Source organism: Parus major, chromosome 10, assembly GCF_001522545.3.
Source record: "Parus major isolate Abel chromosome 10, Parus_major1.1, whole genome shotgun sequence".
NCBI lineage: Eukaryota > Metazoa > Chordata > Aves > Passeriformes > Paridae > Parus > Parus major.
Window position 1 is genome coordinate 17,020,639 of NC_031779.1, and position 19,002 is coordinate 17,039,640.

The 19,002-nt window shown below is 42.7% G+C and overlaps 1 protein-coding gene across 2 annotated transcripts in view; it reads right to left on the reverse strand.

The window, feature by feature from the left end:
- ADAMTS17 (ADAM metallopeptidase with thrombospondin type 1 motif 17) overlaps positions 1-19,002 on the reverse strand; it is a 157,051-nt gene that overhangs the window by 126,855 nt on the left and 11,194 nt on the right. For both annotated transcript variants that reach the window (XM_015638750.3, XM_015638749.3), the window contains exons 4-6: positions 9,423-9,595; positions 758-841; positions 263-420 (exon numbers count right to left, since the gene is read on the reverse strand). In XM_015638750.3, the coding sequence (XP_015494236.1) occupies positions 263-420; positions 758-841; positions 9,423-9,595 (415 nt within the window). The remainder of the gene's footprint in view (positions 1-262; positions 421-757; positions 842-9,422; positions 9,596-19,002) is intronic.

Below are 19,002 nucleotides of genomic sequence, written 5' to 3' on the forward strand. Positions count from 1 at the left end.
TGCCCCCGTGCTACAGCCACATCTGATCCTGACTGTGACACGGAACAGTGACCACAATTGTGACACTTTGCCTCAAAAGGAGAGATGCTTCTGTCCAACTTTGTTAAGAATGCACAAAAACAAGACAGATGACTTGCATCTGAGGCATCTGAGCAGCAAAGGTATCATCTTTTTCTTAGATTTCTGCTTGACCAGATAACCTCATCACTGACCATGGGCATTAGTGGTTGAAGCAAATTGATAAACCCACACCTTCCCATACCTGGTCACAAAAACAGCAGCATCCACAGGAGGGGTGTCATCCCTGGCACCAGGAACCTGGTTGTTACCAAGGTATTTTGCCCCACCATATTCTTCATTTTGCCACTGACAGAAGCTCTCCAGAGATCTCTCTCCATGATGCCCGATAGACAACTTTGCCTTTAGGGGAAAAAAAAATTAAAAAAATAAATATATATATATATAAAAAGGAGAAATATCAGTTCCAGTCACATCAGAGCTCTCTGTAACAGTTAACTCCAGATTGGTTAGCAGCTACAAGCAGACAGCTTTACCAGGAAGGATAAATAAAAGGATTCTGTTTCCTTTCACTCCCACAGCCCCTGTACTTCCCACCTTTAACACTGCCTGGTGAAGTGGAACTGGCAACTCCTCACAGTTTGTGATCCTGAGGCCAGAGATGGCCCACATCCTCCTCCCACCCTGTGAGACACCACAAAGCAATTCCAGGAGCAGGGAGAAAGGGATTGCAACTCACAGGGCGATTGTGAAGCAGGACTAGTTTGGTCACTCGAATGTTGACTTTAATTCCCAGGCTTTGATGCTGGAACATGTTGTACACCTGTCAAAAAGCAAAGAAAGCATCAAAAACTTGTTAGTAGAAATATCAAGACTTAGTAATAGGTGAAGAAAGTAATTGTGACTAAAGTTAGAAATTTCACCTTTTAAAAATTGACGCAAAGAACTCCCCAAAATGGATTGTGCTATGACACTCAATAAAATATTTTTAAGGAGGAACTTAAATAAAAACCTTCCTTACTGTAGAAAAGGAGAAAAAAAATTCCAAAGGAACTCTAAAGATAAAGTCTCAGGAACATGGACATACATTATGAAGCATCCAGCTAACATGGATCTTCAGCATTTAAATATCAGAGATATCTGAATGCAAGATGAAATAATGGTGTGTTTTAGACTTCAGGAAATAGAATGGAAAAGCAATTTCCCTCTGTTATTTTCATATCTTATATAAGAGAATAGTAATAAGGCAGCACATAATGACACAAGCCTCAGGAAATACAAAAATAGCACCGGAAACTACCTTACTACTTTCTCCAGATTTTGCATTCCAGCTCAGATACTTTACCTCATTTTATAGGTTAGAATATAAGATCTTAATTGATCCCAGAATTTTATTCCACTCATTTCTCTGTGTACAAATGTTTTAACTAGACAGTATCAAAAAAAAGGTGAGGGAAGGGTTTATTTTAAAAAGGTGTAAAATGACATAAAAGGCCTTGGGTGAATGTTGTATCAGCTACTTAGTAAAAAAAACCCAAAATCAAGACCAGTGAAGAGAGACTCCTGACAAGTGGGAGGCAGGTTTGGCCCCAGGTAAGCAATATTCCTTCCTCACAGCTCGTTTGGCTACAAGCATCACCCAGGCTCAGTAACTTCCTACAGCAAACTCAAGACACGAGCACATCTTGCACATTATGTTTTCAACGCTTGGTATTTTTCCTATTTGTGCAAATACTCGGGAATGTGCTCAGTGGAAGAGTGCTCTGAAGCTCTCCAGTGTTTGGGGTTGGATTTAAGCACACACATAAATGTTTCCTACAATTTAAGTACAGATTGCAAGACAGAGCTACTCAGTGTTTGACCCAGTGACCTTCAGCTGAGCACAATGAGCCATTTATCTTCCCTGGGGCTGGTGTACAAGTGCACACAAGGGCTGGCACTATTTGCTTAGCCTGGGGAAGTGTTGGTAGAGCAGTTCAGGCCTCTCACTACAGACCTGGTAGGGGATAAACTTGACATTTGCAGAGAAGAGCTCTGACAGATGATCCCTGTGTAAGTGGAGACCTGGACGTTCAGGTGGGAGGGTCAATGGGGCACCAGGTTGAGGGGGTGAACAGATGGATGGATGGATGGATGGATGGATGGATGGATGTCTTTGGTTTCTCAGCTTTTCACTAGCTCTGGCCATCCCATGAAGTTCCCACTCATGAAATGAGAATAAATCCAGCAAACAGGTCCTTATCACTGAGCCTGGTGGGTGCTGGTGCTTGGCTTCCCATCAGAGCAGTGAAGCTGCCTCCAGCATGGACATATCCAAACACCACTGACTTCCAAAGGCTGTTTCCCCTGGCAAAACTTGCCCACTAAGCACCAGCTGCTGGAGTTCAGGATGTCATCTTGAAAGCTGCCAGCCCTTCCTCCTTTCTCTTGTACTCTCTGTCCTAAGGATAACTCTGACTACACTTTTATTTCCATCCACCAGCGATCTCAGAAGAGCTCAATCAGCAGCAATTGGATACTAAACCAAAAAAAAAGTCATTGGGAGTGCAAGAGCCTCCACTTTGTTTGTTTATTCAAGCTTTGTTTGCTTGTTTTCTTAAATGAAGCCCAAAGGAGCCCCAGACTGATGGCAGTTTGTATTGCCTAGAAGGAACATTAGCCTTTCCCTCTGAGACGGAGATCATTTAACAGTTACCAACACACACTTGACTGGGAGAAAATTTAATTTGTCAATTAAAATAATTTGTATGCAGAGAAAAAAAAGATAAATTAAAACACTTCCCCCACATCATCCTTACTCTTGCATTCATGACTCCTTCTCCCTCATCCAGATCCATGCAGGTGGATGAGGAATGGGAACTGTCCTCAGCCTGGAACAGGTCTCTCTGGGCTCCCTCCTCACACTTTTTCCCTGTTTCAGGGGCTGCAGTTCCATCAGGAGAGCCTGGTCCAGCACAGCTCCTCTGCTCAGGTCACAGTGTTGGGAACAGCCTCCTGCCCTGGTTTCTCCACAGGCTGCACAGCAACCTCTGCTCCAGCACCTGGAGCTCCTCATCCCCCTGCTCTGACCTGGGTGCTCACATGGATTTTTTCCCCACTTTTTTTCCAGTATTCCGCTTTTCCTCCCTCTTTTGAAGACGTTTTCACAAAGGCACCCCCAGCTCTCCTGACAGGCTCTGCTGTGCCCTGTGGTGAGGGCTGGGACCATCCGTGTCCGGCACGGGGCAGTTCTGGGTCTCAGCCCCACCACCAGCTCACCCACACACTGTCCTTACAGAGGGAAACTTCTCTCAGATCATGGCCTTTAAGGCTAGAAGGAATCCAATGGAGAAGGCAAACAGACTTTTAAATGACTTGATAAAAAAGAGAGGAGTCTGATACAGCTCAGGTTGTTCCCAGCTGCAGTTAAACCAGGTAGGCTGTGTCCAAAGGAAGCATCATCACAGAATCCAGCTGAATTTAAAATAAAATAATTCAAATACAGGTCTTTCCTGCTAAGAATGGAATTCCATCATGGCAGCAACAAATTTGTGCCTTTCTCACCCAGCCAACAAGAAAACCAAACCCCAGAGACTCGGCGTGTCCAAGCTGCTCAACACCACATCCAAATGTCCACCAGCAGCACGTGCCAAGTGAGGTGGCTGGGATAACTGGTACCAGGGGATGAGGAATGGGATTTCCCACTGCAGATGTTCTCAAGATTTCCTGCTGCACAGACAGAGAGACTGACTCACAGACACCTCCCTGCCAACTCCCAACACCATGGGCCACCCTTCCTCAAGCCTGAAATTGCATCACACCCTTCAGGCTGCTGTGAATACTTCCAACAGTACAGGGGAAAAGTAAAAATATTTGGGTGGTTTAGAACCTTTTAATAAAATAAGGCAGCTGGGAACAGAAGTGTCAGCTGCATGAAGCTTTGCCATGGAACCAAATGCAAAGGGTACTTGTTTAGGACATCACCAGAAGTGGCAGAAAGCAGCTTGGATAGAAAAGAAATGGAGGTTCTGGATCACTGGGAAGGGATGGGAAAAGTGGTCAGTGTAACTGAAGTATTGTGGGTGCCCTGCTGCAGGTGAACTTCTCTGTTTGAAGTATTTGAAGTACTGACTTCTTTGTGAGGAGGCATCAAAAGACTGAGCTCTAAAAACAGGAGACATGGTAAAGAACTCTACAAAACAGCAAGAAAAAATGGAAAGGGAAGTGCAGTAGAACAAGAATGAAGCCTGTCTCTGGCATCTCCTCCTTCATCTGCATTTATCTGACAGATCTTTACCGTACAGAATACCCTAAAGAAAACAGGAAGGCTTGAAAGCTGGACCATCCTTCTCTGTTTGCATTCCTTCTGCCTCTTTCTCCTCACAGCTCTGACATGGAAGGGGCAGAACAAATGCAGTTTTGGCATAAGCTGAGCAGGCCTGCCCCAGCACGCACAAAGCAAACACAGACATAAGGAACTGGGCTGAGAGAGGAACTACACGACATAATTCTAATTTTTTTTTTTTTAAATTCTCAAGAGCTTCCTCTGCAGGTGGATGGTGGGAGGGAGACGTGTGTGTTTCAGATGTTTTGGAGTTCAGAACAGCAACCCTGAGGATAAATTGACTTTTTTTCCCCCCTTTTTTTCTTCCCTAAGCACTGCATTCAAGCAGAAGCCTTCCCATTGCCTTGGCTGCTGGATGAGGTTTGGACAGCAGAAGCCTTAGTCAGGTTACTGAGGTTGTCTTTCTCTTGTTTTGAAAAGTGCTATAGGATTTCTAACACCCGCCTAAAGCCAAGCTTTCAAATTACTCCTTTAAACATTATGAAAAAGAACATATTCATAGCTCTTTATAAGATACAGTTGACATAACTTCTTCTCCTGGGGCCGCTGGAGCAAAAAGAGAAATCTGTAGACAGTGATGAAACACTCAGATCCTTTTCCCCGTATGTTCCCTTATATCCCTGTTCCCATCATGAAAATTCCAGACCAGGGTAAGGAAGCTGATTATCAGTGGCAGCTCTGGAGCCTTTATGTGCCAGCCCCCAAGAGCACAGACATATATATCCATCAGTGCAAGCATGATAAAAGTGATTTTATCTGCTTTTTTAACATTAAAAAAACCCTCACAGGGGAAATCCAAAATGAAAAACAATCTGTGGAGCATAAAATCAGGCTTCAGAGAGTAAAACAGTATCATTCCTAAAGAATAACATAAGAATTTTCCCTCTTAATGACATCCAAAAGATCACTAACTTCAAGTTCCTGCTTGCTGCTGCAAAGAGCTTCCACAGTAATCGCATGGCTTAGCAACAGCTGCAGGAGAACTGACACACACTGCAGAAACTCTCCTTCCATGCTGCACTCTCAGAAAAAAAGGCAAGCTCCAAACCAAGCCACAGTTGTAATTTATTGCAAAACCCAAAAAAATACACTGAGGGGACAAAAAAAACCCAACAAATCCAAACCAACCCAACAATTTTTTTTAGGTTTTCAAACCCATAGAAAGCAGCTGTTAAATGACTGTGTTGTGGTCTTGGAAATTCAGAAACTCAGACGTCTCTGTCTAAATGCTCAGAGGGTCAGTCTGGGTGGGACATGGTTTGCAAAGTCAGCTCTGCACTCTGCAAGGAGCCAACATCCACAACTCACTGTTCAGGGCCTGGCTGAAAACAGTCACTCCTCATCCTCAGTAACACAACAGCCATGGACAGGACTTTCCAAAGGGTCTCATCCTCATTTATCACCATTTGAAGCAGTTACCTCCAGAACTATTTGAATCAATTCTCTCTGGAAAGCTGAAAAACTAAACCATGAGAACCAGACCCAGCAGGGACCAGTGCAGCTCCTGGAATCTCCTCTTTCCTTTACTGGTCACTTTCAGATTAAAAGCAACCACAAGAGCAAACAAAAGCATAAAACTCCTGCAAGAACCAAACATCCATCCTAACAGCTCCACATGGAAGAAATGCACTGAGAAATTAGTTGCCAGCTGCAGACTAACAGAATGGGTGAGAAAGTAGATATGTTTTAAAGCTCAATTTACCACAAAGGCACTTGGGTTTGGAGTTCAGAGGAAGTTCTAAACACTGGTGACTACAGAAGGAGGACATGAACAGGAGATGCTCTCAGGCTGAAGGTGAGACAAGAACTGGAATGCAAACACTGCAACAAAGCTCAATAACAATGGAGCTGAACTTAGGAAAAGAGATCAGCACCTATATTTAATTAGGTGGTTTTGCATTTCCACAGCTCCACTGGTATTTCTCCCTGTCCAACTTCTTCCATTCCTCATGCCCACAGTCTCACTGCCTTGCTAAGGCTGCAGCTGTGCATGGTGGCATTTGACAACAACTTTATCACCCGTTTGGAAAATCCTGCTGAATCAAACACCTTGCCAGAAAACAAGAAAAGATTTCTTTTTAGCAGTGGTGACTTAAAGAAAGCCAACTCAAACCCCTGGAGCAGTGCTTGTTCCTACTCATACATTACAGAGCACCTTAGAGGGAAATTCTTCCATGATCTTGGAAAAATCTGTCTTATAATTTCAAGTATTAGTTTAGTAAATGGAAGAGTCTGCACCTCTACAGCGATATTCACAAAAAACAAGTACTTCTAATGTGAATATATTCTCTGTTCAGGGGGATGGGACTACAGAACAACATTAAAAACACTACATTTGCTACATGAAAGTGCTACCTGTTATTTCTGGGTTCCAAAACGGGTTTGCTGTGTTTTTTAGCTGTTATTCTAGTAGAGGGTGGTGGGTTTTTTTCTCTAAGACTCTCATTTACCAAGGGAGCAATAAACTCGTATTTTGTAATGCTAACTTTTTTCCCCTTCAGAAATTCTTGTAACATAAATAGATATTAAATACTTTAAGGCAGATCACTTTATTTAAAATGTCTATAAATATAAAATTCATTAATAAGACCTCTTAATGCTTGTTTTGTGGTTTGACAGTAAACGTAATGGCTTACAGAGAGGAGTTAAGTTAATATACCCCTGACCAGTAATGTTCTATTTGCTTAAATGCAAGCATCCAAGCCAAAATTAACATTCTGGTTTCTTTTAGAGGCAGCCTGCCATCCTGCAGTATAGCTGAATAAGCACTGCCTAATATCATGGGGCAAATCCTCTCCCCCAGCTAACAGTCACTCAAGGCTGACAGGGAGGCAAGAAACAAAGATCCCAAGCAGTCAAGAGCTTGACTAAGGCCTCCACAAACTACATGATTATCTCTGAAATACGTTTTTCTGAACTATCCTTCAGCTTCTTGTCCTGGGATGAAGGTCAGCTTTCATTGCACAAATGTAACATTGACATTCCCTTTGATTTCCCTGAATTTCACCTGGTTTTATTGCTACAGAATAAAGGATTTATGCAATGATGCCATCTATGTGTTTGCCTATTATTATTCCTCACTATTTTTTGTTCTTGCCAGTCACTCTCAAGCAGCTTCCTTCAGAGGCCTGAAAAATGTTCCTAAGAGCGTGGGAATGTAGGTGGCCAAGGGAGAAACTCTCCCACTGCTGCTCTGAAGGCTGAAAAGCTGAAACATGAATTCAAATCCTATCAGACATCAGAAAAAACTCACACGAGTGAGCCCCCAGGAGCAATGACTTAACAGTGGGAAGCATTTCAGCTGGACCTTGCACCTGAGGAGATGTCACATGAATGTGTTCCTCATCCAAGAGTCCTCTTCCATGTGCTCTCTCCAGTGTCTAATAAAGGGGTGAGCTCACACTACAGCATCAGAACCAAGCTTAAAAGCCCATCAGCCTAATCCATTGGAAACTAACCTTCAATATTTTCTTAATAAATGGGTTTAGAGAACCCAGCCCATCTATGAGCATCTTCCCACATGAATTTATTCACACCTGGCAAGCTGATGCTGCTGAGATGTTTTGCAGTTCCTTATCCTGGACAGACAACGGGATTCAAAGATCCACAGCCATCTTTTGTTTAAGACTCGGTCCATCAGTGTGTTCATCCCTAACAAGTTTCCCAGGCTGAAAAAGCTGCACAACACAGAGATCCCCAATGGCCACAATGAAATAATTGACCTGTTGGCATGAGGATCATCAGAAGTAACTGCAGAGCCATGGTGGAGCCCCATCAAGTGACAACTGTCAGAGCACACTGGGAGGCAAAATAAAAGGCAGAGGAAGGGACACAGAAAAGTAGCTCATTAATAGAAAAGACTAATCAAACTCCCTACTCAATCAGCCTCCAGGAGGGCTCCCTCACACCAGTGCTTGATGAAGGAACACAAGACCTCTTTAAAAGCTGTTTTTCCATAGCTGGTCTATGCTGAGCATCCATCTCTTCACTGGGAAGCATGACCAGGCAATTACTGTTCAGAACTGCTATTTTTTTCCCAAGCCAATTTGCTGCTCATAAACACCGACAGAGGCACAGTGAGGAGAATGAGCTGTTCCTGGATATTACAATAGCATGGGCAAAAGACTGTGAGCTTCCTCCAAGACTTTCTTCTGCAAATGCCTCTGCAAGGACCCCTGCAGACTCTGAGCAGAGTTTTCCATGTCTCTATCCAATTTAGCCATTACCTCCCTACTGGCACTGCCAACAACTGAGTGAGCATTCCCTGTGGGAGGCTTTGTGTTCCCTTACCAGCTCCACTAGAGAAGTTCCCTTACCAGCTCCACAGAAGGCTCCACTACAGGGATACAAATTAACATCCACACTTCCCATGAGCCTGCAATTTTCAAAGGTTCCCCTCACTCCCAAAAGATATCCTTAGGATTTCTAGAATGATTTTTAAGCCCAACTCCATCAACTACTCATAGGTATGATCAGCACCACTTTGTGCAGCCCTAGAGGTCCTGGGGTGAAAAAAGTGGGATCAGCCAGAAGTTTGACGGTAAGTTTGCCACATTTTCTACATCAAGGGAAGCAGCCATTTTCATTGTACAAAAATCAGAGATAAAAATCATTTTGGACTTAAAGCCAGATCTTCTGCTAGAAATCAGTATGATTGCTAGCTTTAACTGCCTATAACAATGACCCATATCTCTTGTGAAATGGGTGTTCCAGTCAAAAAGGAATCTTTAGAAACCCAAGGAACATGTCAGACAAGACCATCTGTCCACTGTGGATTACCCTCCTCCAAGGTAAACCACAGCAGCACCAAAAGCCTAGTCGAAAACACCACTCCTGAGCAACTGTTTCCTAAGTGAAAACTTGCATTTTCAGTTTTTAAAAATGGGTCTCTATTGTGGCAAATACCAGGAATAACACACATGGAGAAGAGGCACATAACACAAGAAAACCAAAACCTTTTCTTGTACCTGAAGGTCAAAACAGTTCTTGATTTCTTTCTGCTGTCAAGTCAGCTTTACCCTATCCTGGATATGTCCTGCTTACTCTTGTTTCCTCTTTTGAGAGTAAAGTGCCTACTTACCATATTCATAACTGTGAGGATGAACCTCTGGGCAGCCTCTGCTCCGTGGTACTGCACCATGTCAGCATCTGCCACCACCAGTGTCTCCACCGTGTACTCGCTGGTGAGGCGAATCGCGTTCCTCCTCTCCCGCCAGTCACTCGTGGACTTCACTTTCTTCTGTCTCTTCTTTTCTGGAAAGTCAAAATACCTTTTAAGGCTGGTAGATCATAATAAAACACTCCCAGCCTTTTCAACGAACATTCTCGTGTGTATTTGGATTGTAACAAACTTTAAAGTGTTCTTGGCCGATTAAAGAAGCCACCAAGAGGTTCCATTGCAGGTACATCTGTGCCTCTGGGTGCAGAGAGCAGCAGATGATGTGAAAAGAGGGAAAAGGATGGGAAAAAAAGTTCAAGAAAAAGTAAAAAATTTAGTAATTTAAATCAAAATGTTTCAGATAAGTTAAACCTCCCTTCTTCCCAACTAAAGGACTGATGTATTAATATTGTCTTCTTCTAAGCTGAAAGGTGATGTGCAAAGCATCTGAGGCATGACCAAAGGAGAAATTAAGTTCAGATATTAATTCAAACCTGCTCACTTCACTACAGCCACAAAATTGTGTTCATGCTTTGAACTGTAAAAATAAAGAATGTAATGAAATAATTAAAACAAATTTATTCTTGCAATAAGAAGCAAACTTCTAAGATTCCCTGAAATTATCTCTGCCTACTGTTCAGCCTGTGATATACTATGGATAAGATACTGACACTGCTATTACTATTGATTTTTTCCAGTGGAAAAGGGAACAGAACACACAAGTTCTGAAAGAGCACAAACACAACATTCAGTGCAAAACTGACATGGGACAGTTCCTAATGGATGATCAGACAAATCCCTCTTATGTCACACAACATGTGTTGCTCATTCCCTAGAGCAGAGAATCACTTTTTAATTTTCTCTAGATTTAACCTGAGACCCTCTCTGAGCAAAGCAGCAGCCAGAGCTGAGCTGGTGTTCAACTGATCCTGATTTTCCACAGCCTGTTTACCAGCTCCCTGACATAATTCAGTCTGAATTTCACTTCTTTCCCAGATCATCAGTTTTCCCTGACTGACCCTCCTGCACTCAGGGTGACAAACTCCATCAGCTGCAAGCCCCTCAAAGCCTACCTGAAATGGACTCCCTGCCTTCACCCATTCATGCATTTTCTGCCTTGTCAATAAGCACATTTCCACACGTCCATCCCATCTCCTCATTCCCAGTTTTCTTGTAGTCATCCAGTACAACTCTGCACGTGCTTTTCTGCCCAAGGCATCAACTGTCAACACTTGGTACATATTTTAAACTGAGAAAACAACCATGAAATTTGATTTGATTTTTTTTTTTGAGAGAGAGAGTTTGGAAATATCCCCCTGGGTTGAGAGAGACAGACAGGAGTCTATGGACAAGAAAAAATAAAATCTGAGGTGATCATAAATAATGGAAGCTACATGCCAGCAGCAAAGATGAAAATAACCAAGTTTCCAGGGCTGTTTTCACATGAGCTGCAGGATAGCTACAGAAAAACTGCACAATCATAGAAAAGCTGCCACAGAGAAAAGGATCCCTATCATAAAAATAAAATTAAAAAGATTGACTATACAAGAAAGGAGAGTTGTTTGCACCTTTGATTTGCCAACTGTGAGATGGAGATGACTTCAAACTCCTGTGGAGCAGCTCACATGTTTGTGTTTTATTTTATTCTTTTCATTCCATTCATTTCCCATCCCTCCCTCTGCACAGCAGCACATCTTTAGCTACAGGTCCTCAACATTATCATTTAAATACCAAGAAGAAATCAAAGATAAAAGAAAATAATATGAATTATTTTAATAAAAACATTGACATTTTGGGTCTTACTGCTATCAATCAGAACCTTCCTGAAAACAGCAGCATTTCCCCATCAAATTCTTATTTTGGCAATCCCCTAATAAATGTTTCTAGGTGGTATAAATCTCTTACCTGTAGAGAAGTTGCTCTTGTGGGGGAGCTAAGCCTAGATTCAACTAAGTCTCAGCTTGGCATTGAATGAGCTGTGTAAAAAAGTTTACATGGAAGGAAAAAATTAGAGTTCTCTGGGTTTTCACTTTAAAAATCTCTTTTTTGGTGGAAAAGAAGACATTTGTATCAGAGGAGGAACCCACTCTGCTTGCAGTTGGGGGAGAAGAGGTCATGCCATGGTCATTTGCCAGTGTGGTCCCTCCTCCAGAGGCAGATGAAGGAATTGGCACCTCTTTGCAGCTGAACAAAACTCTGCAAGGTGTGACTTTTGGAGAGCAGCAGCCTAAAGAACTCCTGGCAAAGGGCTGGGCAGTCTTGGTTCACACACAGCCTCTGGCCCCCTTTCCTCCTGTGGACTGGCTGCTTTCCACCGAGGGGCTGGGATTAGAGGATGTGTGTGGAAAAGCAGCACCCCACAGGCTGCCTGGAAACGCAGCCAGAGTGATCTGACAGGGGAATCCAGGTTCTTGCTCTTACCCTCACCTTCACACTGTCCAAGTGTAAATTTACCTGCACTTAAAACAGGCAACAGGACTCAAGGGAACTCACAAAGAGCTCAGGTAGTCACTGCTGAACCCTCCAGAACAGGCACCACAACACCAGCTACTTAAAAAAGGAGAGGTTTTTCAAATTTGTAGTTCCTCCATAGGGTGAATTATTTTATCCTTTCTGTCCACTTTCACAGTCTCTCTTTGCATCCTCCTGCCTACCACAAATGCAAATAATTTTCCAGAATAATCAAGCACATGAAGAAAACAAGGCATTTGCATGGATGAAGCATAACAAAGAGAAAGGAAATGCACATGTCCTGTATCACAGATGTTTGATGAAGAGGAAGATCCAAAACCAGCAGAAAAAATCCTCATTCAGTGCACTTGCAGCTCATACCTGAAAGTGAGCCAGCTTTAAGGAGGTATGCAAAAACAGAAATACCCCATCTCTAGAGCCTCACTTCAGAAACAAGCCAGCACAGAGAAGTCTCATTCTTGCCCTGCAAGATTTATGGACCATAGGCACAGAATCCCTCCATGAGTACACGAAACCCCGAACTAAAATAAACATCAGCCATTAAAACAAGGATTAAATGCTTGGTGGATTCTTTATTTGAACAAACTGATGTTACAAATTTTGTGGTGCAGATGTTTAAGTGTTAGTGTGAAGGCATAAGAGGCCATAAACCATGGGCAGGAGCTGTCAGAGGAGTTTACACTGCAGGGAGCACACAGCACATGATTTTAGGAGTCAGGTGTTCCCTGCTTAAGAGGTCAGAGAATTTTGCATGAAATATGAGCTGAAACAGTCAATCTACAACACAGCATGTACATGCTGCAGGTGACTGGGCACAGGGGACATTACTCTTTGGCCAGTCACTCTGACAGTATGTTATACAGTCTATTGGGCCAAAAAACCCACAGAATCCAGGACTGTGAGGCGAAGGGAGAAGGGTGAGACACCCCCAGATCCTCAGCAAAAAACTGCTGTGACACTGCACAAGTTGATTAGGTGACTTTCATTTACCCTTCCCTGGCTCATCACCTTCAAAGCCACATGGTCATACCACATCCTGCAGTCTTTGAAGTCTCCCTCAGAATGGGAAGAACCAGAGTCCCCACTGTGATCAGAAGCACAACAAGGCTCCTCTGAGGCCTCTGTAGAAAACTCCTGACGTTCAGTGCTTTTTATGGCAACTCAACAGATGTGCAATTCCAGAGCAACCGCCCCAAATGACCTTTTCCTATTACACACCAAAAGCACTGTCTAGCACTGTCTGGCTTTTGGCAGATTCTTGCTGTAAGTGCAGAGTCCTTTCCTGTTCCTCCTACCTCCCTTCCAACTGTATTTCCCAGACTCATCTAAAAGCAACCTCTTCTCCTACAGCCTTCCACTATGTTTTCCTGCCTAATCTTTCCCTTTGTAATTTTAGCTACCTCATTCTTGTTAAACCCACTGACAGTTTCTGGATGCTGTTCAACAAAAGCCACAAATAAAAGTTACACTGCTGAATCCTTTCTGCAAGGTCAGGTTTCTCCTTAGAAGTTCTTTTCTATTGCTGCCTTAAAAACCCTCTCCAGCTCTTCCTCAGGAGCCCTTTGCTCCCTTCCCTCCTCCCACGATCCCTGTAACATCTCCACATAACCTTGATGGAGGGCAAGCTCTGTTTTACAATGTTCTGTTACTTCAGCAGCACAAAAAGGAAGAGAGGGTATCCAAATGGGGCAATGACAAACAGCTAAAATTAATTCTCCCTAAGCCCCAGGAGTTTTCAGAGAACCTCTGGCTGGTACTCACATTAGACAGGTTTTATTAGCTTCACCTAAAAGTAAAAATCATCACCTCTCCAAAGCAAAACAGAAAAAAAAAGTGAGATTCTGCACACAAACCAAGCCTGGAAATTAAAGAAAGGAAGTAATTGAGGTATATTCTTATTACTCAACCTAAAACCCTCTGTCACTGCTGAATTATCAGAGGGACAGGATGCCACAAAATGTCCCTGGTACCAGCTGCAGGACAGAAGCACTCCTCAAAGGATGATTAACCCCAGACATGGAGCCCCTTTGCCTCTGCCAGGATACTGCACAGAAATTATCTCTGCATCCTGGCCTGTTATTTCTCCACCAAAAACCCTGGAATTTCAGATTCACAGCTAGGTGATGCCAGTGGATTGCCTGAAGTTCAGGAATTACAAATGGTTGCGCATTGAAAGAACAGCTGATTACAGACTGAGAGCTGTCCTCTCATTTTTAATGCCCAGTCCTACAAAACTCCATCTCCAATTTCTCTCTGACTGGAATGGAGGACAAAATCAGGCATCAACTGCTAGGAAAAATTACTGCAGAGCAAAATGATCCATTATTCCATAATTCACCTCCCAAAAATGGTTTTGTTTTGCTTTGGGGTTTTTTTGTTTATTTTTTTTCTCCCAAACAGCCATTTTCATACCAAATCACAAGTTCATGACTATTTCTCTGGCACAGCAGCAAACAAGAACTTGAGACAGAAGTCATGAACTCTGAGCTGCATCTCAAAACACCACTGAGATTTTACTGCAAGGATTGTTATCCAAGTTAGTCTGTGGCTTGGACACATCAGTTAAAATCTTATTCTTCTACAAAACAAACTCAGTCATCAACACAGCTCATCAGGACTTTGTTTTAATGGCAGGTCTGTGAGGCAGGACAGGATAAGCACTGTGATCTCTGCTCAATTTGTCACCAGGATTCAAAGATTCTCACCTCCTGGGTTATGTACACCCATCTCCCATGGAAAGGACACTTTTTTGGTGGCACAAACAAGGACTCACGCTAGACAAATAAAACAATTTAGTGGTACAGGAGCAGATTCAGTGAGCATAGCTTGAGCTATGGACAGTAATAACATGGAAGAGGGAAAGACACCTAAAAGATGAGCAATCTGCCTTAATCCAGGAAGCATCTCTCTGCTTTTCAAACCAGAATGACCAAGGAACACCCATGAACGTCCCAAGACAAGGACAGAGAACAGTGACATCTGAGCTCATCACCACCTGCCAGGCTGCATTTTACTGGGTTCCAATGGAAACCAGCACTCAGCTTTATCAGGAACCAAGCAAAGGAGGAGCACAGCTGCTCTGGAAGGGGAAAAAAAATCCATCATACATGAATACATATTTACACTTTCTTTTTATATCCCTTTTTCACCTTGACAGCAGAGGAAGAAAAACCTGGAGTCCCTCACACTCCTCATGATCCACACTGAGAGAATCACCCAGAACAGACCTGCAGTAAAGCCTCACTTGCCACATGTGATGGAAAAGAACACTTCTGAACATCAGACTGCTGCAGGAGGCTGCATGAGGAAACAATCACAGGCTTGCAGGGAAAACCCAGACTCCCCATTTGGAAGAGAAGGGACCTGGAAAAACCAAGGGATTTATCCACAGAAGTGAGACACACTCCCATGGGCAAAGTGCTGAATTCCTGATACAGGGAATCCTTCTGTGCTTGCAAACACTTAATCACATTACATCTTCTGTGGAGCCCATTGTTGAAATCCTGCTTTAATTCTCCAACAGCTGCTTCCTAATATGGACTAATACAGGTTGCATTACATCTCTCTATTTTTAGTGCACATGTTTTTGGCCATAACAACTGCTCTTTCAGGCCAAGTCAAACCTGCAGAGAAAACACAGCTAAGAGACAATGATTAAAGATGGGGAAATGCAACGTAGCAGTAACATGTGTTTAAGATTTATACCTGTTCAGGGAAAGCATTCCCTACATTTGATACCTGTAGACCAGCACTTACTCTAAATTATTACCAGCTTTGATAAATTGTTAAAACAGGTTGCAAAGTAACAAAGTGCAGAAAAGCAACACGTTGTTATTTTGTGAATTAAAATATTGATCTTCCTGTTATTTCACTGTATGTGCAGCACATTTGCATTAAAGGAAAAACTGGTTCATTTAAACTGACAAAAGGGTTTAAAGCAAACCCACATTTAAGAGTAATTTATGAGGTCTATATCATAAACATGAAATAACAACCTTCCCTCCAAAGACAAGCTGCTCTCTCTCATGCTCCTGGACTGTATTTTCATCAAACCCTTTCTATGTAAGGAGATTTTAATACATCACTGGAGACTTTTGGAGAAGTTGTAACAGAACTTACTTTTCCCAAAGAAACAGGAAGTTTTATGACATGGTTAGAGGAGATTCCTATGCTTTCACAACATGGTTTGATTCTGTCTTGAGCATTGATATTTTCTCAAAATCAAGAAAAACTGAATTTTTTTTCCATCCACAGACTCTGATGGCAAAGGAAACACGCAAAATATGTGTCCAAATCTCAGTAAATAGTTAACCTACTGTTTTTCCATGATAGTTAAAAAAAATAAATAATCCATTTACTGCAGCTGAAGCTGTGGTAGATATTGTCACATGGAAACAGCTTTATTGTATGTCACAAGGTCACAGAGACAGGACAATGAAAGAAGCTCTATCTCAGAGGTTGGGCACTGCAAAAATCATGTATGATGCCTTAAAAGAGATCCTTCTCTCCTGCCTGGTTCTTCTGCGGGGAACTTCTTACTTGTATTAAAACCTGCAAACTAAACTCCCTTTGACTCCACTCTCTCCATAGCAAAAACACTTCTCCAGGACCTTTGACAAGAAAGTTGTCAGAGCCTGTCTTTACAATGAGAGCAGGGTGTGACAGGAGGTTTGTGCAGATGCTGCCCAGTGTCCAGAGATGAGAAGTGTTTCACATCACTGGTGTGAAGCTATTTCCCATGTTCCTCACGACTCCCTGCTCCAGAGCAAGTGAAACCCAACCTTCCCTTCCTTCCCCCTCATTGCATGTGCACCTGGAAACCTTTTAATAGGTTTTCTGTTTGCCTCACAGGGGCTCATGTTCATGCCTGAGCAGAAATGTGCATTGTGACTTCAACTCTCTCTCTCGCTGGATGACAGGTGATAAAAATAAAACATATTCACATATCATATGACTAACAATAGCACCTGGCCCATGGTGATGGGATCCCTCCTTTGCTGCTGGAGCACTTTGGAATTTAAACAAAGGAACTAAAACATCAGCCCTGGGACTTTTTTTAACCCATTAGTAGACACTTTCAGGTTCAAATCTCAAGGATCCAGTCATGCAAAACCTTAAGTACTTTCCCATTCTTGACTACAGCCAGATTAATCCTCTTATACAGATTATTCCAGGAGAAATTTGGCTCCCACAAAGTTCTCCTGCAGACCTAAAAATAATTTTGAGTGCTGCAGGACATGTAACACCACTCAGACTAAAGGAGTTGTTTTAAGAGATTTTAACCACCCCTTATCAAACCAGCCTGATGGCATTACCTGGCCCCAAGCCACTTTCCCTCTCCCAAGTTTGGGGTCTGCAGGGAGAGCACCACATTTCTGGGTGGAACATGGGGCCAATGGAAAGCTGTACTCTCTGACCCCCTCAGCAGCACTTCCTAATTAAGTTAATTTTGCTTTCTTAAAGTGCTTTCCTGCTCCTCCTCCAAATACTCACACATTACATCACCAATAAACTTTGTTTATCAAGTTACTAAGTTCATATATCACAGGAAATTTGCCACTGAGCAATTTAGCCCTGTTTAAATTTTTATGACATGATCAATAGTTAGCATTAAAAATTCAGCTGATGTTTTGTGCTTTGATTCCCAAATAACCCCAGATTATGCCAGCTACCTCTGAATTATAGAATTTTAAGAAGAGAATACATGTATAGGTGGTTCTTGTATATTCAGAAAATACAAGAATAGCAGTAAAGGATTGGAAAACGCCCAAGCATGGCAGTTCTGTGCCCTTGAAAAATACTCATTTTATACTGTATTTACACAGACCTGTCTTTTTCTGTCTATGTCATTCCACAATACAGGGTTTGTATCTAAGATGTCTGGCATAGAAATATCCCCATGTATTTACAACCTCCAACCTTTCCTGCCAAGTTGCAGCCTGGGTGAGCCAAATTTTAAGCCAGTGGAAAACAACCTCTAGTACAAATCTGACCAGTCCATGTTGGTGAGTATCACCATAAGGAGACCTTTTTCCAGGAGAAACTCTGGAAGCACACCCCTAGATGGTGACCTACACACTTTTTATTAGAAATAGACCTTTTTTGTGTCAGACAGGATGAATTTTTTTGTTTATAAACTCCTTGAGCACAAAAGTTAATCCAAAGCAGACAGGAGGCAATTAGGTCGTTAACGTGCTGAGCCTATTAACAACCATGAGTTACATTTGTGTCCCTCAACAATGACAAATATCCAGGGGTCTGCCTTTAAGTGGGAAAGCTCACAACCAACTGCATTATTTCAGGACAGGGCTACTGCCAAGCAGCACTGCAAGGGCTTGGCTCCCTTCTTAGCACAGCAGAAGGAATCAGCACCCAGGGGATGGGAATTCTGTTCCCAGCTGTAACAGTGGGTCCCCAGAAGCCTTCAGGAAGCATGAGGTGCCAATGGAAATACTCTTTTTTCAGTATCTTGTTTTAGTATCTTCATGCTCACTCAGCTCCTCTTTCCCTTTGTGATCCTGTGTAATTATTGCCCAGTGTCTCCCCAAATTCCTTCCTTTAGTTCCGCCTCTCAGGGAGGGAATTCCAGTTCTGCCAAGGACAGGGAGCATCCTTGCCCCTAGAAAAAAGGCCAAAAGGTTCAGTGGCCAAAGGGTGAGGCTGATTTCCTAGACTGATTCTGATTCAATTCAGATTTTAACTAATGGCTGTCTCATTTTACAGTGTAAGAATTCTGAAATGCATTTTCTGTTACCACAGGGCTGCAGCACCTATGGAACTTGGCTGGGAAATCAGAGCAGTGCTGAATTCTGATGTTTTCTCTGAAAAGAGACATAAGGGATCTGTAACTGTAACCAGATCCAAGATTTCATCCTCAGAGAATCAGAAAGAAGATTGGCTTAGTCTGAACCCCTGAGAATGATAAACTTGCTGAACTATTAAGAGCTCAGCTCCACACAGGAGAAAATAAAGGTCCTGGCTGCAGGATTTACCAGCAGCACTGCCAGGGAGGATGCAGCTTAGAAGCAGG